We start from the raw sequence: 23,487 nt of genomic DNA on the forward strand, positions 1-23,487 counted from the left end.
TGTTTGATAAAATACACAAGACTAAGAAAAAATTAGATCTGCAGCTATCCCCAAAAAAAAGTTATGTACTTTTTTCAAAAAAAAAAAAAATTTTTTAAATTTTTTAGGTTATGTACACTCAACCTACAGGTCTATAAAAAATAGACGTGTTTTATAAAAGCCTTAACTATGCTTGTGAATTTTTTGAAATTTTAAAATTGATTGCATCCCACAAAAAAAAAATAAAATCGAAAAATAAAGTTTTTGATGGTGGGGGCAGGGAGAAGGGGGTGGTGGGTTAAAATTACGATGAATCTTATGTTTTAATCACATAGAACTTAAAAAAATGAAAAAAAATTAAATTCTGGTAATGAGGGAGGGTATTTTTTAATTTATGTATCCCGTCCATAAGTGGAAAGTTTGATGCGCCACTGTCGACGCATGTGCCACTGAAAAGTGACGGCACAGTGCTCAAACGTTTTCTTTTAGGTTCTACTATTTAACTTATAGGGTCCCGTCGTGCCTAAAATGATTAAGAAATTTCACCTATAGCGGCTCCTAGTCTATTATGTGATCTAGGTCGGCCTGGTGCGAGCGGACCTGTTAATGATATTTAAAATGCCTGAATACGATTCGATGCTTTCTGTGATAATATAATAACAAAGTTGTCTTAACGGACGCTGATGTATTGAGTGATTTAGTACATTTAAAAGTTATTTACATACATAATTTTTGAATATATATTTTTCAATTTTAAAGCTCTTAAAATTATTGGGTAGGTCCGGCCTATCCTGCCTACCCCAAAAGCCGCCACTGGCTGCAGAGTGAATTACGCATTTACCAACATCATAGTAGCAGCACAAATATCTTTAAAATCTTTAAACCAGTTTATCCCAGAACTACTAATTTCGTAATTTCGGGTTATCAAGTTATAGTACTAAGGCGACGAATATACTATAAATATAGAAAAATTTGAGTCATATAAATATACTTAGGACAAAAAATCGAACTGTCAAAGCTTAATCTAAAGGCTGATTCAAATAGAAGATGTTCTTTAGCATGGGCAGCATTTGGTTAATTACAAACAGTATTTAAATTAAACTTACCAAATACAGTCGAACTCGCTTATTAGAATACCGGTTACAGGAATATTTCGCTTTAAGGAATACAAATTTGAGATCCCGAAACGTTTCTACTAGCCACCATTAGAATATTCCGGTTATAGTAATACCTTTATTTGGCACGAAGGCTATTCCAATAAGCATGTTCGACTGTACTTTAAAGGCAAAAAATTTCAATTAGTACGTATTGCCGGGTCTGACATATGGAACTGAAACATAGGCTTTTAACAACAGCGTAGTCCGCAAACTTCAAGTGACTCAGAGAGCTATGAAAGAGAATAGAATAGAATAGAATAGAAATATGCTTTATTGTCACTGAAAATTTTTACAATTTTATGAACAAAGCTTACATACAGTCAAAAGAAAAATAATATCAACAACAAATAACAAATAACAACTACAACTTACTAAAATTAGATAAATCGTCAATATACAGTAAATATGATATAAAACCAAAGACAAAAACAATTAATTGCAAAATTTATATAAATTGCAAATTGAACATACTTACAACAAATAAAATACAACATTAGGAATTGACAGTTTAAGCTACTGCGTATGAAACTCAATTTTCTTAGTTATTCATTAAGAAATTCTTTTATTGAATAATATGGTCTTTTAGATAGATAGGCTTTTGTCATTTTACGGAACTTTTTGTAAAGGGAGATGGTTGTAAAGTTTTTCTGTGGAATATAATATAGATTTCTTTACTAACTCAGTGGATGGGATCGGTAAATAAATATCAAAGATGGAATTTCTGGTGGAGTAAATATGATTGGGCCTTGCTGGAAAGACATGAAGGTGTTAACGAATTAAACAAACTGTTTCTAGAATATATAAAGATGGAAGTATTAAAATTCCGTGATCTCTAAAGTAACTTCTGCAATGTGTAGATCTTCTGAGGCCAAACAGATATCTTATTGCTCTTTTTTGCAATTTAAAAATTACATCAAATTGAGCACCTGTACTAGAACCCCAAAAAGGAAGACCATATCGAAGATGAGACTCGAACAACTAAAAATATGTTATTTTAGAAGATGCTAAATTGAGTTCTCTTGAGACAGATCTTATTGCATAGCAAGCTAAGGCGAGTTTCTTACTTAACGAATCGATATGAAGGGACCATTTGAGGTTGCTGTCTAAAAAAATACCAAAAAATTTTACAGAATCAACGGTACTGATCTGGCTGTTATTAAGAAGCAAAGGTTGGAGAGCTCCTTTATAGGATAATGCTACTGTTTTATTTACGTTAAAAGAGAGTAAATTAGAGTCAGACCAGGTCTTTATCGTCAGTAGATCCGAAGTTATAGTTTCATGAAGAGATGCAATAGTTGAGTTGCTCCAAGTGATACTGGTATCATCAGCAAAAAGAAAAATTTTCCCATCGATTTTTAAATTAGTGATGTCATTTATAAAGATAAGGAACAGAAGAGGACCCAATACTGAACCTTGCGGTACTCCACATGCAATGTTTTTGAGAGTAGAGTCAGTATCATTTGCTCTAACTAGTTGTTTCCTATTATTCAAGTAGGATTGGAACCAATTCATAGAAATACCTCTAATTCCATAGAAATTTGGTTTTTTAATCAAGATGTCGTGATTTACACAATCAAAAGCTTTGGCATAGTCACAGAAAACAGTGGCAGTAAAAAGATTATTGTTTAGTACTTGATAAACCTCATGTAGTACAGAAAACATGGCATCAGTGGTACATTTATTAATTAAAAAGCCGAACTGATTTTGAGATAAAATGTTGTTATGAACGATAAAGGACATGTCGAGTTTTAATGAGTCTCTCAATAATTTTGGAGAGTACCGGTAGTAAGGCAATAGGTCTATAGTTGCAGGGATTAGATTTTTCACCACCCTTATGAAGAGGAATAATAATGGCTGTCTTTAGGCACTCTGGAAATTTACCTTTTTCGAAGGAACCATTAATTAGTGAGACGAAGATTTCCAACACATTTTCTGTGAGATTAGAGAAAATTTTTATAGATAGTCCATCAGTACTACATGATGATTTGCTTTTGATACTATTGATTGTTTGGGTCAGTTCAGAGTTATCGACTGGTTTTAAAAATAATGAATTCGAGACCTTTCTTGAATTAGGGAGATAGGAAATGGGATTTTGTTGCGGCAAAATAGTTGATGTTATATTTTTACTCACATTAACGAAGTAATCGTTTAGACTTTCAGGATTTGGAAGGGGAAATGATTGAACTGTGTGAGTTTTATTTCGAAGATCGTTTATTATAGACCAGGTTTCTTTTGCAACACTTTTAGAGCTTCCCAGACGATTTGATAATAGGCTTTTTTTAGCTGATTTGACAAGTTTTAGATATGTGGTCCTGTACTTCGTGATATATTCAGTGACAGAAACATTGGTAGTAAATTTTTTGATGTATAGAAGTGAACGCATATTCTTGACTGATATGCGGATACCTTTCGTAACCCAAGGTTTCTGATGTTTTGCCGTTTTGGCTTAATAGGAATTAAAGGAAATGCCTTATTGAACGGAGAATGTTCAACATTAAGCTCAGTGGTCGTAAATCCAATGAAGAGATAAGAAGTCAATCAAAAGTAACAGATGTGATCCAGAAGATTGCCATGTTAAAATGAAACTGGGCAGAACATATAGAAGGAATGGAAGACAACCGTTGACGAAGCGAATTCTTAAAGGTCAAGTAAGATAAGTAGAGGCAGACTTCAAACCAAATGGACTAATGACGTCAAGCGAATGACTGACCACGAATGGGTGTAAAAAACAGCAAACAGAAATGAATGGACACAACTAGGGGAGGCTTACATTCGACTATGGATGGAATAGCTGTTGATGATGATGATGTAAATTTTTATATATTTTTTACGTATTTAAAGGATGACGATTTAAAGGATTAATCTTATCCAAAGTAATAATCTCAGAGATACATACGAGATAAAAAATTAATTTAAAATGGGATAAAGCTTCAAGAAATTTGATGTTACAACTATATGGGGCAAACGAGCATTCTATGTTTATTGGTGTTATAAAGTAGATAATACGTATTGTTTGCTATAAAGTGCAATGCAAATATTTTAGTAACATACTCAACTTGTACTACGTTAAGAACTGTTTCATTCAAAACAAAACAATGAAGAGGATAAGTGCATGCATATTAATACTTTCAAGTTTGTGGATTAAAAGCAGTAAGTAATTTTGTTTCTTGGATTTTAGATATTTCTGCTCGTTCTTTGTTTGTTTTGACATAATATTTTTATACTTATACTTTCATCTATGCTAAGAAAATAGTCTAATTCTTCTTCTTAGCCTTCTATCGTCCAGGTTTGGACATAGACCTCTCCCAACTCCTTCCATCGGTCTCTATCCTGAGCAACATATTTCCAATTCGTTCCGGCTACTCTTTTAATATCATCAACCCACCTCATCTGTGGTCTTTCTCTCGGTTAGAGCTCCATTTTCCCGGCCCCTTTTGATTTGCAGGTAATCGGGAGTCGGTAATTTGGATTTCCCGGGACTTCCCTGGAATCGGGAAATTTAAAAATAGAAAAAAGAAATTGTTTTTTAATTCTTTTTTCAGTGCAATTACTAAAATATATACAGGGTGGGCCAAAGAAAAGAGTCCAACTCGATATTTGGCAGAAGTTATTAGATTTTAAGGAAATGCCGAAACAGGTCGATTTTTGTTCTAAGGTGGCTACATTTTTACGATACATACATCTATCATTTGTCAACCCCCTCCCTTCCACGTGTGAATAGGGGGTCGTGTGGTAGCTCATTTGAAAGGGTATTCAATTCTCTATTCAGTAATATAAACATTATCATAATTATTTATACAGGGTGTCCAAAATTTTTTTGTAATTAAATTAATTGACAAAAAAAAAGAAGAATGTATGTTATTTATTTTATTTAACATACATTTTACTGTCATTTTACTGTTGTCAGAAAACAGAAATAAATATTTATTTCTCAAATAAACATTGCTTTTTGCTTGAACATTTTGTTCAAGTTTGAACATTTAATTTAAGCAAAAAGCAATGTTTATTTGTGAAATAAACATTTATTTGTTTTCTGACAACTGTAAAATGTATTTTAAATAAAATAAATTACATCACATTCTTTTTTTGTTAATTAATTTAATTAAAAACTTTTTTGCACAGACTTTATAAATAATTATGATCATGTTTATATTAATAAATAGAGAATTAAATACCCTTTGAAATGAGCTGCCCACGACCCCTATTCCCTATTTAAAAATAAGGTATGTATCGTAAAAATGTGTCCTCCTTGAAACAAAAATCGACCTGTTTCGGCATTTTCCTTAAAATCCAATAACTACTGCAAAATATCGAGTTGGACTCTTTTCTTTGGCCTACCCTGTATAATTGAAAAATAAATGTTAGAAGTGGAACAGTTGAAAATGATTATTAAGCACAGAGATAATTGTATCAAAATCATTTATTAATTGTGAGTAATATCTCCGGTCATAATTTAAAATTAAATATTAAAAAAATCCCGGGAAATCTTTAAGAATTCCCGGGATTTGAGATTCTCATTTTTTTGCTGATTTTCCGGGAAATTTGTCCCGGGAATCTCCCGCGAATGGAGCTCTACTCTCGGTCGTTTTTGGTACTTTGGTACTTTGGTAAGGTCTCCAATGTTGTATTGTTGCATTCCAACGTTGGTCTTTTTGTCTAGCAGTGTAGCCTGCAAAGCTCCATTTAAGTTTGGCAACTTTTGTTGTTATGTTCTCGACTTTAGTTTTTGATCTTACCCAGTCGTTCCTCTTTTTATCTGACAGTCGTATACTTAACATTGCTCTTTTAACCCGGTCTATATAGACATTTCAAATAACAAAAATTGCCGGAGAGCCAAATTTTGGTGGAGAGCTAGGGTATACCATAACAAATAAAGTTTAAAAAGTCCCCATCGATCCCATGTGTGCGTCAAAAGTTATTCGGGGTCAAAGGTCAAAATTTGAGATTTTTTGGATTTTTTCGAAAACGGTAAGTTTTATAAAAAAAAAACTTAAATCAAAGTTGTAGATCTTAAAATTCTCTACAAAAATAGTCCTTACTATTTTTTTCCTAAGAGTTGCCATTCCTGAGATATCGCGATTCAAAAAGTCACATTATACATGATATGCACACGTTTCCACACCACGCACCTGTGAGGTAGTGTACACGGCGCGTTTTTTACCGTGGTTTCCCCTGTAGGCCTACTCCACTAACCTTTTTGACAATTTTAGGATAATTTAAGGAAACAATACCGGTCAAGTTCTAGATATTACCTTATTATTGATATTGATTATTAATATTGCTATTGATTATTAGGTTAACTATTGTTTTGATTTATTTAGATATTTTAATCAGATTCATATTCTTGAAAGTCTACTTCAACAGTCAAGTCTTCTTCGATTTCATCTTCTTCCTCTTCCTCTTGCTGGATGTTCAAAAATTGTTCAAATGTGACTGAGTCATTGGTCTCTTCATTAAAATCACAGGAGTCTTCCTCTGTTGTACTAAACTGGACATTTGAGCAAGACTGACCTTGGCAGTTGGTACACACTAGAGAACACAGCAACCCGACTTTTTTACATCCACAATTGGCACTACAACCTTTTTTGCAATTTCAAAAAATAGTGTTAATGAGTTTTTCTGGAGCAGGTGGGAGTAAGGTTTTAATCGGTTCCAGAGTATTATCTATTAATTTCCAACCCCAGTCTTCTGGATTCAGTTCATTGTCTAGCCATGTTTGAACTTGATAATATACTCGATACAAATGTTGAAAAGCAGATGCTGATGTTGGAGGAAGACATGATAGTTGTACTTGTTTCTTGTTTCGCGTATTTTTTACAAAAGTTAAGTATCGGTATTTATCAAGACAAATAATTTTTTTTGGAGCTCCATAAACCGCAAGAAGAAAGCGAATTCCTTCCGTAATTATTGTTTGCGGTGTAGAATCAAGTTCTGTAAAAACTTTACAGCAGTCAGTCAAATCTTTTTTTTTAGATACTACTGTGAAATTTTCAGTTATCATGTGCCATATACTGGTTTTCTAATGATTATCATTATAGTCCGAATTAAAAAGTATGAAAAACTTAAAATGGGCGCTAAAATAGCCTATAAAAATACTGCCTTTGTGGTATTAGACCAGGGCGCATCTGTAAAAATATTAGTACATTTGGACGTTGAGAGGTGACTCAAATTTTTTTGCAGAAATTGCTTGAAAATAAATTAAATAATAATATTTGAGTTATCCTCCCTCTCAAAAAGTCCGGAACATTGTTTAAATAATCAAAATGTCAAAAAATGAAAGAAAAATTCGATTTTTTTCTTCGTTTTTTGATTATAACTTTAAAAATATTCATTTCCGAGAAAAGTTGTACTAACATAAAAGTTGCCTAATTAAATTTCTTACAATATAGAATTGGTTAAAAATTTAAAAAATAGTCATCCTTGTGGCAACATAGCAATAATTGCGAAAAAACCATACAAAAACAAGTATTCGAATTTTACGTTTTTCAACCATTTATGCTACACTTAGGACCTTCATATTTCACCCAAAAAAACTTTATGATACAGTAAAACAACACTTTAAATTTCATTAAGATCGGTTCAATAGATTTTGCAAAATAAATTTTGAAATCCAGCTTTCGCAAAAAAATTCATTTTTTCAAAATGTTACAGGACTGAAAATAAAGCATATATAGCAAGTTGAATTTTTTTTGCTTATAAAAGTGTACTGTACCTTTCATTTGCAATTTGCTAAATTTAAAATCGATTAACTACCACGGCTTCAGGAATTTTTTTAAATAAACATTAATTATTGGTACTACGCGCAGGACAGCGGATAGTTTGACTAGTTTGGAGAACGCTCTGATTGGGCATTCCAAGTACCTTTAATAATGATTGATACATTTTAATTTTTATTACATTTCTATATAAATAAATAAATTTGTTTATTGCAAAATAAAAACACATACTCTATCCTTTGATATAACACTTTTTTTAGTAAAAACTTTCTTTGTTCATACATTTTAACTTAGAGAATAAAAGTTTATTATTTTTAAACATATACAATTGTTTAAACAATATTTCACAAACAATAATAAAATTAGTTTGATTTTTGTGGAATTAAAATATTAAAATACAACAAAATGTAGAGTAAGAAAATAATATATTAGATAAAGTTTGGAAGAAATTTTGGTGGAAATCAACTTGTGCGAATCGAACACCGCTGTCCTGCGCGTAGCACCAAAAAATTAATGTTTATTTAAAAAATTTCCTGACGCCGAGGTAATTAATCGATTTTAATTTTGCAAATTGCAAATGAAAGGTACAGTGAATTTTTATAAGCAAAAAAAAATTCAACTTGCTATCTGCTTTATTTTAAGTCCTGCAACATTAAAAAAAAATGAATTTTTTTTGGCGAAAGCCGGATTGCAAAATTTATTTTGCAAAATCTATTAAACCGATTTTAACAAAATTTACAGTATTGTTTTACTGTATCATAAAGTTTTTCTGGCTAAAATAAGAAGATCCTAAGTGTAGCATAAATGGTTGAAAAACGTAAAATGCGAATACTTGTTTTTGTATGGTTTTTTTCGCAATTATTGCTATTTTGCAACAAGGGTGACTATTTTTTAAATTTTTACTAATTCTATAATGTAGGAAATTTAATTACGCAACTTTTATGTCAGTACAACTTTTCTCAGAAATGAATAGTTTTAAAGTTATAATAAAAAAACCAATAAAAAAATCGAATGTTTTCTTCATATTTTGACATTTTGATTATTTAAACAATGTTCCGGAGCATTTTGAGTGGGAGGAAAACTTAAATATTATTATTTGAGTTATTTTTAAGCAATTTCTGCAAAAAAATTTGAGTCACCTCTCAACGTCCATCTCAAAACAGATGCGCCCTGGACTATATACTTTTCGTACGACTCATCAATATCTTGAGTTATTTACTTTTAATATATTTACAAAAACATCTTCTTCTTATACTTGTTGTTGATCTGTAGACCTGTTAATTTCGACGTTGAAGTATTTCTTGAGAGGTAGACTGCCAGCTATCTCTCCATCTTTTTAGTGGTCTCCCCGCGCGGTGGATATTTGCCAGCTGGTTTTCCTTCTAGCGCAATTCTTGGTAGTCTGTGCTCATCCATTATTTTTACATGACTGAACCATTCTCTTCGTCTTTGACTACCCCATCTTACTACGGCTTGCACGCCACATTGTTTCCTGATGACGTTGTTTCGTATTCTTTCCCTTCTTGTCTTCCCTGATATTTCTCTTAGAGTTTTCATTTCGGCTATTCCTAGCATGTTTTTAGTTTTATTGCTGTCTTTCCTTGTTGATGCAAGTTTTATAAATTCTAACTTTGCTGTCCATTCTCATATATGGGTTATTCCAGACCACATGTCTCAAATATCTGGACATTATTGCGGCCTTGTTCATTCGTCCTCTTTCTCCCAGTCCAGGTCTCTGGTTGGGTCATGATAACTTGATAAATCTACAGCTAGATATTTCAACTGGTTTAGATGTTCTATGGATTTCCCCTCTACTACGAGCTTGCATCCAATTGGATCTCTCGCCATGGTAATACATTTTGTTTCTGCGTGAATATGTTCACGTGGAGTCGTCGACATGCTTCGTAGAATCGATTAAGTTGTCTTTGTAGGTCATCCTCATATCCTCATCCTCTGCAATCAGGGCTGCATCATCCACATAGCACACTATACTGATTCTACTGTGATCGAGTCTGTATCCTAATTGTAGCGATTCCACAGCTTCTATTATTTCATCACACTGCTGTACTTTGCACACTGCTGCTCTAAAAAGATTTGTGGTTCTTGTGTTGAACCACGTACGTAGATTTTTCAGCCAGGAAACCCTGCGCCTTCCTAGTCTTCGTTCTTCCTTGTACTTTTTCCTGTAAGATTAGTTGCAGCAGTCCATATCTCTCGCTATTTCTCATAAGGTGACCAAGGTATTCGATTTTGGCTGTTTTTATTGTGATTAAAAGCTTAACAGCTATTTTTCTTTTTGTATTTTTAATCATACACCCTGATTAGTAATGTGATCGGTATAAGATATCTTCAGGATTCGATGAAAAAGCCACATTTCGAAAACCTCAATTTCATTGCAGGTGGCGTCTGTGAGAGTCCACGGCTCAATTCCCTACAACATTATAGGAAAGTTATAACATCGTAGTAACCTGATTTTTATGGGTATTGATAAATCATGGCATTTGAATAGCTTAGCTGTTTTTTGAGATGCAGATCTTACTTTCTCTCCCATTTTCATTGACGTTCGTACCTATTTAGTAAGCACAGAGATAATTGTATGATTTTACACTTTCCATTTATTGACCGTTCACACTGATTCGTCCAAATTGCTGTTTCTTCTTAGAGATCATCATACATTCTGTTTTCTTAATGTTTAGTCCACATTATATCTCCTACTTACTTCTGTGAATCTATTCCTTAACTCCTGGAGTGAGTTCCAAATTCAACATCATTCACTGCTTCTCCTCGGAGTATATGTTGAACAGCAGGAGTGATAGTGTACATCCCTGACGGACTCCATATTTGATTTCCGAACACTAATCACCATTTCCTTTTATTCGTAGCAAATTCTTATTCTATTATAATCTTCGTAGGCTTATCTTGTATTATTTGACACGTATTCTAAGTAAGCTTTTTGGTTTGAAGGATACTTGTTTTTATTTATCTTTCTTTCGTCCAGGGCTTCCTTAGCTCAGTCCAAGATATTTGCATTAATTTTTGCCCAGCTTTCCTCGACCCCTTCCCTTTTGATAATGTATGGTTTCTTCATAAGCATTTCTGGTATTTTTTGTTCAAATACAGAGTTGTCTCAATTTCAAGCTTTACTATTATTTACACTTAATTTATGATTTTAAAATGTCCTCTAGTATTTAGAGTGATCATAGGTTAATAAAGACTACGGTTTGCTACTAACATTACCTCAGAAAAAAGAACTTGTATCTTCTATTGGCTCGTTTCCTGGCAATCGCTTTTCTTGTTGGTAATATGCAGCCTAGGTGGCATTTTCTGAATTTTCTAAAGAAGATCATTGTTTAAAAAATGTTTTAATGTTGTTTCAAACTACATGGTTGCACCAACAGATCTTAAGCTTGAGATGTGCTTTAAGGTCAGCTTACGAAACATACGCGTTACACCATTGAGTCTTAAATCAATTTTCAGTTTGCCACAATGGATTGGCACTTGAATTGCTTAGATAAATTCGAAAATTATGGTGTAACGTAAGTGAGACTTAAAGCAGCTCTATCTATAAGCTGAGCTGGGCTAACCTAACCTAACCTAACCTTAAGATCTGTTGGTACAACCAGGCATTGGTTGCTTACAACGCTTTCCTAACTCCCAGATTCCAGCTCTGTGGTGGTCGTCCTCGTTTTTTCTTCTCTAAGGGTTGCCACATCATAGTTTTTTAGGCAATCTTTCGTCCCCCATTCGGCTCACATGCCCATACCATATGGGCCGTTTTCTTTCAATATCTTCAACTATAGTGCCCTCTACACCCATTTGTTGTTTTATTACTTCATTACTTATTCTTTCGGCTCTTGATATTCTCATCGATCTTCTGATGGCATCCATTTCCGTGGCTTCGACCTTTTTCTTATATTTCTCGGTTATTCTCCATGTCTCGGCTCCATAAAGTAGGCTAGTTTTAACCATTGTCTCATATACATATGTTCCATTTTCTTTTCTTTGATATTTCTTTACTCCATAGAACTCCGTTTAGACATGCTATAGCTCTTCGGGCTTGTATGATTCGATGTTCAATTTCTCGTTCATCTTTTCCACTACGGTCGAAGATGACGCCCAGGTATTTATATTCGTCACATGGATTTATTTTTTGATTGTCTTCGATATCGAGTTATTCTGCTTCAGCGCCAATTGAGAGGTATTTTGTCTTTTCTAAATTGATATTTAATCCCCCATTGGGGTTTTAAATATTAAAAACAAGGCAGGTAATATAAAACAACGATATTTTATTTGTTTTATCTCATTTATTATACATATATTTAAACTGATTACCATTGAATGATATTAATCAATATAAAAGGATTAGGAGCTTTAGAATAATGTTTTATACAAAGAATGATCTTAAATTTTATAACTCAAATAAAACTAATGATTATTTCACGATAATTTTGATGATTCAATATGGTACCACACACAAGAAATAATTGATTTTTCACTATGATTATATTAAGACTTTTTTGCAAAATTTTTTTGCAAGTCTACTTTTTTGCTGGAATCACAGGATGTATCTTGTATAGTTCGTCCGCTATAACTTTTCCCATGCGTCACGATTGATTTTCAAACAAATTAAGTCAAAACATAAAGTGTAACGTACACCGATGCGTGTAGTATATAGTATACAGTATACAAAATGTATAATATACACATCGACGTTCGTTTCACTGTATGTTTTGACTTAATTTGTTTGAAAATGAATCGTGACGCATGGAAAAAGTTATAGCTGACAAACAATATCAATAATCACTATATCCGCCAATCGCAAACCTTGTCTTTAGTTTCTTTTTATTTAACAAAATCTTGAAAAATCGAAAATGTTTGTGTTTTTCGCCTATAACTAGAGAAATGTTACTCTTACAAAGGAAATTATAGAAGGAAAAAGTTTCGTTTTTTAGTTTTACATAATATTGACTAGCTATAAATTGAAAAATTAACGCTTATTGTTTAAAAAATAACAATAATTAGCTCAAGCTTTCAAACTCACTTTTAAAAATTGAAATCTTAACATTGAAATTTTAAAAATTGAAAAATTAAAATTAGAAGTGCCTAAGGGGGAGAGGGAGCTAACTGTGCATTTTCGACTATTTAAAATTCTTATTTTGGGCCCAGCATAATTTTGCAAATTTGCAATTATTTGAGGACCCTGGATGATAAAATTATCACCTTCACAAAAACTATAAACATATCCTAACGATAGCACACTTTTCAATACAGTTTTTCTAGACGTAATATGAAAGCTGTAAATTGTGTTTTCCTTTAAAAAAATAAAGGAAAAACTCCATTTTTGCACGTTTTTCCAATTATTGCTATTTTTTAAATAATAAACATTAAATTGCCAATTATTGCTTGTCAAGGGGTATGTAAAATTATAAGCTATCGATTAAAACAAGTTTTAGCTTGTTCAGCCGTTTTTGGATCTTAAATTGTTTATAATTCGAAAACGATGCATCTTAGAGGAAAGTTACTGGGACATTTTTGATCAGAATGAACCAATTAACCTAAACAAGTTTAAACTTGACAAAAAAATTAAATTCTAGAATTTGTTTATCAAAAATGTATTAAACAATTTTTGACCATCATTTTCTCTTTGCAACATGCATTTTTGTTATAAGATAACTAGGTATTTCACGTAAGATTCTGCCAAAATATGGAAAGAGAATGTTTGCCTAGCCAGTGCTCCTATACTATCCGAAGATAAGAACGGAGATATCACAGAGAGATATTCTTATAGAGAGGAAGATACGTTTACATTTCCTTCTTCATGTACCATTTCCTTTCAGAACGTTGAATACTACCATATCTATCTTAATTTTATTCACTGTGAGCCCAATTATCATTATTTTATCAACACCATACAATCTCGCAAATTCTTCAACCATGAAGCTCTTCTCCGTCCTGGACTGCGTTTGCCTGCTTGCATAGTATTTTGTAGCAACCTCTCATCTCATTACATAATACGAAATACCTTCTCTTATTGATGCTGTTTATAATCTCAGTAGTCTTGGTGATACGTTGTAGTTTTGTGGAGTTTCGAATCTACTCCAACCTAGAAACTTTTAAAATTCTTCTATGGCACCACATTTCGAAAGCCTTAAGGCGATTTAGATCAATTTTATTCACAGTCCAAGACTCGACACCATAAAGTAAGGCCAAGAATACGAACGTAGCAGCGAAGTAGGCGGATCCTGAATGCCAATTTTAGGTCTCTGTTATACCTTGGACATCCTTCTAAAAGCGGCTCCGGTCTGGTCTATACTGGATCTAATTTCACCGTGACTCTCTGCGTTACAATTTAACTGATGTCCAAGATGAACAATTTGATCGACTTGCTCACGTTTGGTACTATTTGCATATAATATAGACGGGTTTATATTCTGTTGTTTACTTATTACGAGTATTTTGGTTTTCCGTATATTTACATCCAGATCTGCTTCCTTACAGCTCTCAAAGACACTATCTAGTAATGTTTGCATTTCTTGATTTCTCTAATTTCCTAAGAGACAAGAAAAAAGACAGCATTGGAAATAATTACTTCTGTTGCATTGTTGCAACAGAATTTAAATGCATCCTTTTAATACGAAATGTAGTTTATTCTACTTGATATTAATTATTTTAACTAACATTTTAAAAGTTCGGTGAATTGTTTGGCAAATAATATTGCAATATATTTATCTTTTTTCTCGCATGCTAGATCAGATACTAGAAAATAGAATTACTCATACGATCTTCTGCTGTTGTATTGGAATCCTCTGGTGTTGCATTAGAATGATCTGCTGTTGTATTGGAGTCTTCTGTTGTTGTATTGGAATTTTCTGCTGTTGTATTGGAATCGTCTGCTGCTGTATTGGAATCTTCTGGTGTTGTATTGGAATCGTTTGCTCTTGTATTGGAATCGTCTGCTATTGTATGGGAATCGTCAGCTGTTGTATTGGAATCATCTGCTGTTGTATTGGAAATATCCGGTGTTGTATAGGAACCATCTGGTGTTTTATTGGAATCTTCTGCTCTTGTATTGGAATCGTCTGGTGTTGTATTGGAATCGGCTGCCGTTGTATGGGAATCGTCAGCTTTTGTATTGGAATCGTCTGCTGTTGTATTGGAACCGTCTGCTGTTGTATTGAAAACATCTGGTGTTGTATAGGAATCATCTGGTGTTGTATTGGAATCTTCTGGTGTTTTATTGGGATCATAATATGGTATTGTATTGAAATCTTCTGGTCTTGTATTGGAATCGTCTGGTGTTGTATTGGAATCCTCTGCTGTTGCATGGGAATTCTCAACTGTTGTATTGGAATCGTCTGCTGTTGTATTGTGACCGTTTGCTGTTGTATTGAAAACATCTGGTGTTGTATAGGAATCATCTAGTGATGTATTGGAATATTCTGGTGCTGTATTGGAATCGTCTGATGTTGTATTGGAATCAACTGCTGTTATATAGGAATCGTCAGCTGTTATATTGGAATCGTCTGCTGTTGTATTGGAACCGTCTGATGTTGTATTGAAAACATCTGGTGTTGTATAAGAATCATCTGGTGTTGTATTGGAATCTTCTGGTGTTGTATTGGGATCATATGTTGTTGTATTGGAATCTTCTGGTCTTGTATTGGAATCGTCTGCTGTTGTATGGGAATCGTCAGCTGTTGTATTGGAATTGTCTGCTGTTGTATTGGAACCGTCTGCTGTTGTATTGAAAACATCTGGTGTCGTATAGGAATCATCTGGTGTTGTATTGGAATCTTCTGGCGTTGTATTGGTATCATATGGTATTGTATTTGAATCATCTGCTGTTGTATTGGAATCGTTTGGTGTTGTATTTGAATCATATGGTGTATTGTAGTCATCTAGTATTGTAGAAGAAAAAAAACAGTATTTGAAATAACTATTTTTTGCATTGTTGCATATAGTAAAGATGTACAGAGTTAGTCTGTAATTTGGAATAAATTCAATAGCTCAAATATTAATTGTTTTTTTGAAAGATACCCAGACCTGTCGATTAGTATTTCGAGTCGAAATTTTTTACATACAATAATAATGTATACAGGGTGTACCAATTTAGAGATATGACTTCATCGTTGTTTTGCTTAAATGGCAGCACTGTCATTTTGATAGCTATTTTGATAGGGTGTGTAAAGTTATACGTAACTGCAAAAATATCAAATTATTATTCCTTACCATTTACAAGATAATAAAAAATAACAAAGTTATGTCTGTAATTTGGAATAAATTCAATAGTTCAAATACTAATTTTTTTTTTGAAAAATGCTCGGACCTGTCGATTAGTATTTCGAATTGAAATTTTTTACATACAATAATAATGTATCCAGGGTGTCCTAATTTAGAGATATGACGTCATCGTTAATTTTCTTAAATGGCAACACTGTCATTTTGATAGCTATTTTGATAGGGTATGTAAAGCTATACATAACTGCATAATATCAAATTTTTATTCTCTACCATTTACAAGATAATTAAAAATAACATAAGGTCTGTAAATTGCGATATCCTGTATACATTATTATGGTATGTAAAAAATTTAAATTTGAAATACTAATCGACAGGTCTGAGCATTTAAAAAAAAACAATTAGTATTTGTACTATTAAATTTATTCCAAATTACAGACATAACTTTATATTTCATTACCTTGTAAACGGTAGAAAATAAAAATTTGATATTTTGCAGTTATGTATAACTTTACACGCCCTACCTAAATAGCTTTCAAGATGACAGTGTTGCCATTTAAGAAAATCAGCGATGATGTCATATCTCTAAATTGGGACACCCTGTATACATTATTATTATATGTAAAAAATTTCGATTTGAAATACTAATCGACAAGTCTGAGTATTTTTCAAAAAACAATGTTGTAGTATTTGAGCTATTGAATTTATTCCAAATGACAGACTCACGCTTTACTGGGTGTCCACTTATATTTTCCCCCATTTTAACTGCCTATAACTTCTAAACAACTCAAGATATAAATATGCGGTTTTCGCTGAAATGTTTTATTTTAGTAAAAGTTTTGTTTGAATGGATTTAATTTTTTCTATCGCTTTTAAATAAAAAATGGCGGATTTTTGAAAAAAACCGTTGTTGACTTTTTTATTGAAACACCCAGTATATTTTTTTGTAAATGGAAAGAACAGTCATTTACCTATCCAGCGATATAAAGTTTTTAAAATCGGTTGACAAATGACTGAGCAATTAATTTTTAAAATGAGAGATGCAATGTGAAAATCACATAACATAATATCAATTTGCTTAGTTATAGGTCTGGATCCCGCGTATGATAAAAAAGTTGATTAATAGCAAGCTGAAAATTTTTTAATAGGGTGTCTAGTCGGACAAACTTTGATGTATGGGAACACTGGAACAGGGGAACTTTTAATGGTGGAACAGGTTAAAAATTTGGAACGTCAGACTACAAAAACGTCCCATGTATTTTGTCGGACAGAACTTCCAATTAATTCGTTACCCTTTCATTAAATTATCCTGCAAAAATCAGACTGCTATTTATAACCAACTGGGCATTTTAATGAGTGGAACACGTGGAGCATGTCAAATGACAGGAATTATGACAGGTGACAAATAGCAGTCCGATTTTGGCATGAGATTTTAATGAAAGGGTAACAAATCAATTGGAAGTTCTGTCCGACAAAATACATGGGACGTTTTCGTGGTCTGACGTTCCAAATTTTTAACCTCTTCCACAATTAAAACTTCCCCTGTTCCAGTGTTCCCATACATCAAAGTTTGTCCGACTAGACACCCTTAAGCTATTAACAAATTTTCAGCTTGCTATTAATCAACTTTTTCTTCGTACGCGGGATCAACACCTATTATGTTATTTAGTTATATGATATCCACGTTGCACCTCTCATTTTGAAAATTAATTACTCAGTCATTTGACAAATGATCTTAAAAACCTTTATATCGCTGGATAGGTGAATGACCGTTCTTTCAATTTACAAAAAAATATACTGGGTCTTCTATTAAAAAAAAGTCAACAAAGTTTTTTTCCAAAATTCCGCTATTTTTTTCGTAATTCAAAGCGATATAAAAAAAACTCAATCCATCCAGACCAGTGGTGTCATGGTGTGGGAACGCGTGGGAACGCCGTTCCCACACTGGTTAAGAAAAGAAAAAAAAATAATAGAGAATTTAGGTTTTGTAAACAAAAATTAGCAATGCGTTCCGGCACTGCGTTCCCGCACTGCTAATTTTGCCATGACACCACTGATCCAGACAAAACTTTTACTAAAATAAAACCTTTCAGCGAAAACCGCATATTTCTATCTTGAGCTGTTTAGAAGATATAGGCAGTTAAAATAGGGGGAAATATAAGTCGACACCCGGTATATGGTGTACTTAATAACCGTATTCTCACGTTTCGTTTATTTCTCACATCATGTTTTGGGTATTTTTGACATGCACAGAACGCGTTGTGGATATAATGCGAAGACCTACATTGAGAAACTACGAATAGAAGACTGTCGGACACACACGTAAATAAAAATAAGTTAATAAAAATGATGGCTTTAAAAGATGTAAATGATGCTAAATGATGTAAAAAAATACAAATACCTACATAACAAAACTTCTAATTTTATTTAAAAATGCAGTTAAAAATACGTTTTAAACACAAAAATTTTTAGGACCCTTCATTTATTTTTGCATGTCAGCGATCCATGACACTTTGAATTACTTTGTTTGTTCCTTGTTCTCTTTTATGTTCTATATTTATGTGGGCTGTATGCAAAATATCAAATATTGTATTGGCAATAAAGCGAAATTCGTCGTGTGTCTCCGACGGCCTTCGTAGTTTCGCATTGTGGGTCATTGTAATTTATCCACAACGCATTCTGTGCACATCAAAAATACCCGAAACGCGATGTGAGAAATAAACGAAATTCACAACGCGTTGTGGGTAAAAATTTCGGTCAATTGCCGAATTCGGATATTGAGTAGGTACAACATAATACATTCTTGATAAAAGTTAAATGCATCTTTTTGAAGTTATACTTCTTTACGCGCGATATGAGGGTGAATTTTTATATGTTAAAACCTACGATCCCGGCGCATGCGCATTATAACTTTGTTCTGATTGGATGTTCAAATGACATGTCAAAAATTATCCAATATGGCAGCTGTAGCGCAGCTGTGGTTTGGACGGTTGACGGTTTGGTTATGTATGGTTGTTGCGTTTTAAAATTTGTGGGAAGAGAAACAACAAAGGTTAGTTAATAGTTATACTGCCTTTTTAAATAGTTTTCATATTATATTTTTGAAGTTATACTTCAAAATGTTTTAATTTATGTATGTATCAGTCCAGAAAAGGTGTGGAAAGAATATATTAGTGTTTTTAAATATATTTTTCTACAAACGTGTTAAAAATGCAATTTTTAGGACTCCATAGGAGCGTTAAAAATGCTACTTTAAGGCACTAGTGCTTTAAAAATTTTAAGGCACTGCAATTAAAAGTGAATTGTCAAATTGTGAAACGTCAAAATATTTATATTTCATTTATTAACATTAATATTAATAATACAACTTGCGCAATTTGAAAAATTTGGTTTAAAAGGTTTTTTATTATAATTTTGTGTCTTTGGATTTGTCTTCCTTGGGCGTAAAATAATAAAACATCTATTTTTATATTTCACTTGTCACCGTGATGTATAATTATGTATATCTGAAAGGTAACTAGCATGCGGCTTGATGGCCTTGTTGGTAGAGCATTGGACCAGAGATAAAAAAATCGCGAGATTGCGGGTTCAAATCCCGGACGATTCATATTTTTTTCTTTTTTTTTTAATATTTAGTATTGTTAAGTTTTGGTTCATTTTTGGTAATTATTGTTAATTTTTTGTATTGTAACTGTTATATTAAGTAGGTATATTTATTTCGTTGAAATTATATCATAATAGAAGTATAACTTCTTACGTGCGTACAAAGTACACACACATTCTTTTTTATACGAAATACAGTTAATTCTATTAAAATAGTTGATATTAATAATTATTTTAATTACCGTGTTAAAATTTCGGCGAATTGTTTGGCAAATAATATTGCAATATATTTATTAGACCAGTAAGGATCTGTTTTTAGGTGGATGTGAGTTAATAACTTCGTTAATAATAATTGACTTATGCTCCTAACTTTTGCTTATAACTTTAAAACGATTCATTTTGGAACAAAGTCGTATAAGAATAAAACAAAGATAATTAAATTTTCTATCAGATGCGATTAGTTAGAAATGTCTTCATTTATAACTCTTGCTGCAAAATAGCAATAAATATAAAATAAGGGGGCAAAACAAGCCTGTCCTTATTCAATAATTTTCCATCACTTAGGTTACACTTGGAACCTTCCTAATTCGCTTAGAAAATTTTTGTAATGTGCTAAAACCGTACACCAAATTTCATTAAAATTGACTTACTAGATTTTGAATAATAATTTTGCAATCTAAACTTTTTTAAAAAATTAAAATTTTTTAAAATCTTGCACAACAAAAACTAGAACATACAAAGAAAATAAATGTAAATTTTTTACATATAAAGAAGCACTTCACCTATCTAATGCACTTTACAGAATTGAAATCGGATTGTTTAAGCAGCCTCAGCAATGTTTTAAAGTTATAAACAATTTTTTGGCTTATAAACAAATTAGTCCTGTGGCCAGGAGGGGGTGCTATGGGCTCCTTTATTTAGATGGACTTACCCAAGATTTGTATGTATTTTTTGACTCGTAGAACATGATTTTTTTGGGTAACAGTTGATCCGGATGTCGATAAGTTTATTATAAACAAAGAACTTGAGGAATTACATAACATCGATTTTTCGCAAAATAAAACATTTTTTTGTATTTCTTGGGTAATTCTAAGCAAAAAATGTTCTTACAAGTTTTTCGTAGGATGCATAGTTTTCGAGATAAACGCAGTGGAACTTTCAAAAATTCGAAAAATTGCAATTTTTGAACGCGAAAAATTTTTTGATTAAAAAATAAAATAGCAATTCTGCTGACAGCATTTGAAAGTTTAAATAAAATTATACCGGTTTTAATTATTTGCATTGCTAAAAATTAATTTTTTTATTATTAAACAAAGCTATTTTTTATAAGCCAAAAAATTGTTTATAAGTTTAAAACATTGCTGAGGCCCCTTAAATAATCCGATTTTAATTCTGTAAAGTGTATTAGATAGGTAGAGCACTTCTTTATATGTAAAAAAATTAGACAACTTCTAAATGGTCTACTTTTTGTTCAGAAAGATTTTAAAAAATTTGAACTTTTTTAAAAACATTTAGATTGCAAATTTATTATGCAAAATCTATTAGGTCGATTTTAATGAAATTTGGTACACGGTTTAAGTATGTTACAAAGAATTTCCTAAGTGACTTACTAAGGTTCTAAGTGCCACCAAAGTGGTTAAAAACATTGAATAACCACAGGCATATTTTGCCCCCTTATTTTGTATTTATTCCTATATTGCAGAAAAGGTAATACGTTAAGACATTTTTGACCAGCCGTATATTATACAAAATTCAATTATCTTTATTTTATTTCTATACGACTTTGTTCCAAAATTAATCGTTTTAAAGTTATAAGCAAAGAAAGCAGAAAAAAATCGACGTTTTTCGAAATTTTTAAATATTTTAATTTTTTTATTAATGTTCCGGGCATATTTGAGAAGGAGCATTAGTCAATTATTATTACCGAAGGTGTCACCTAACTTTATATGCAAAAATCCGAATACCACCTTTCACATCCAAAAATAGACGTTTTTTCACAGATCCTTACTGGTCAATTATATATTTATCTCTATTCTCGTATTTGAGATTCCAGATTCTAGATAATAAAATTACTCATACGATCCATTAGATATTAGATGATCCTTTTATTTTTAGTAGTTATCTATAGGATAGGTACAATATTTGTATACTCCGAATTTGGCCATATGTATTATAAATTTTTTAATAAATGCTTTGATTTGTATTGTTATTTTTCGTATAACGATAACAAATACTTCTTGATCTTTTATGACTGTTGTTTATTCTGCATTTATCATCTGTTGAAGACTATATTGTTACATCTTTCAATTAAAATCTAGATTCCATATTCCACATACCGCAGCTTTATCAATTTCAATGCAATTTTAATACAAAATTAGTGTTCACCTAGTAGTGTTAAAATTTCACCCAAACAACACAGTCACATTGGAATGGTATTTTATAAACATTTATCTCTTCTTTTTTTTCATTTTTGGATCTCATCATCATCACTGGTTCTATAACCCTTTTGGATCTTGGCCTCTTCCAAGATTTTTTTCCATTTTGATCTGGTTCGTGCCTTTCTTTCTTCAATTTGTTATTTTTAAGGGTGTTTTCATCAATTTTTGACAAACCCTTTATGATCATGCCTATGACCTTCAAGGGGGTCTTGAACCGGGCGGGTTTGTTTTCTGTAGCAATTTTTGGGGGTCTATTCTCATCCATTCATCTTACATGGCTGTACCACATCCTCTTGCGCTGCCTTTCCCATCTTACAATATCTTGAATTTTGCATTGCTCTCTAATGTTTGTATTTCTCACCCTGTATCTTCTTGTTTTCGCCACTATTCTTCTTAGGGTTTTCATTTTGACAACTCTTAAAATCTGTTTCGTTTTGTTGGTGTCTTCGCGCACTCCTATGCCATATGTCATGATTGGTCGTATGCAAGTCTTGTAGATTCTAATTTTACTATCTGTGCGCATATATGGATTTGACCAGACTATCTGCCGCAGACATCCTGACAATTATGTAGATGCTTTGCTGATCTGACTCCTCAGCTCCTTTACTGGGTAGTGGGTGCTTGGTATGTCTATGCCCAGATATTTGAATTGCATCACCTGTTCTATGGAGTTGTTCTCAACCACTTATTTACATCTGAGGGGATCTTTTGCTATTGTCGTACGTTAGTTTTGTTGGTAGAAATGGTCATATTTAGTTGGCGGCTTATTTCAAAGAACTGCTGAATCTGTTGGAGGCTTATTTGAAGAGCTGCTGAAGAATTTGCTGCATCATCTACGTAACACACCATACCAATTTTTTTTGCCCATTCTATATCCGAGATAAAGAGATGTTACTTTAAGGTAACAGTACGGTGTTGGAATATTTTCAGTGAATTGGTCTTCTGCTCTAACTTCGGTTACGTTCTTGTTATTTAGGTTATGGACTATCTTTGTTATGATGGTCAGTGTTTTATTTTCTATTAACATATTTAGAATGTCTCCTAGGCCAACCCTGTCGAATGCCTTCGTAAATATAGGCTGGCATTCGAGCTTAAAATTAACTTTTCCAAAATACAATGACCAACCTTGTACTGGCCAAAAAAAAACTCAAGTAATGGCACGTACATTGATCAAGTGTATAGCTATAAATATCTGGGCCACGAGATTAAATTAGGAAGAGATAATCAAACAACAGAGTTAAACAGGAGAATAGGACTAACATGGCAGCTTACGAAAAACTGAAGGACGTCTTTAGATCAGATACTCCCATGTCCTTGAAAAGGAAGGTCTTTGATCAATGTATACTCAGTTCTAAC

At 32.5% G+C, this 23,487-nt stretch overlaps 1 protein-coding gene across 1 annotated transcript in view; it reads left to right on the top strand.

Annotated features, from left to right (window-relative positions):
• The window catches only part of LOC114336293 (serine-rich adhesin for platelets-like), a 45,433-nt gene that overhangs the window by 15,808 nt on the left and 6,138 nt on the right, over positions 1–23,487 (top strand). The window contains exon 4 of the mRNA XM_050659211.1: positions 4,136–4,286. Within this exon, the coding sequence (XP_050515168.1) occupies positions 4,136–4,286 (151 nt within the window). The remainder of the gene's footprint in view (positions 1–4,135; positions 4,287–23,487) is intronic.

Source organism: Diabrotica virgifera, chromosome 8 (genome assembly GCF_917563875.1).
Source record: "Diabrotica virgifera virgifera chromosome 8, PGI_DIABVI_V3a".
In the NCBI taxonomy this organism is placed as follows: domain Eukaryota; kingdom Metazoa; phylum Arthropoda; class Insecta; order Coleoptera; family Chrysomelidae; genus Diabrotica; species Diabrotica virgifera.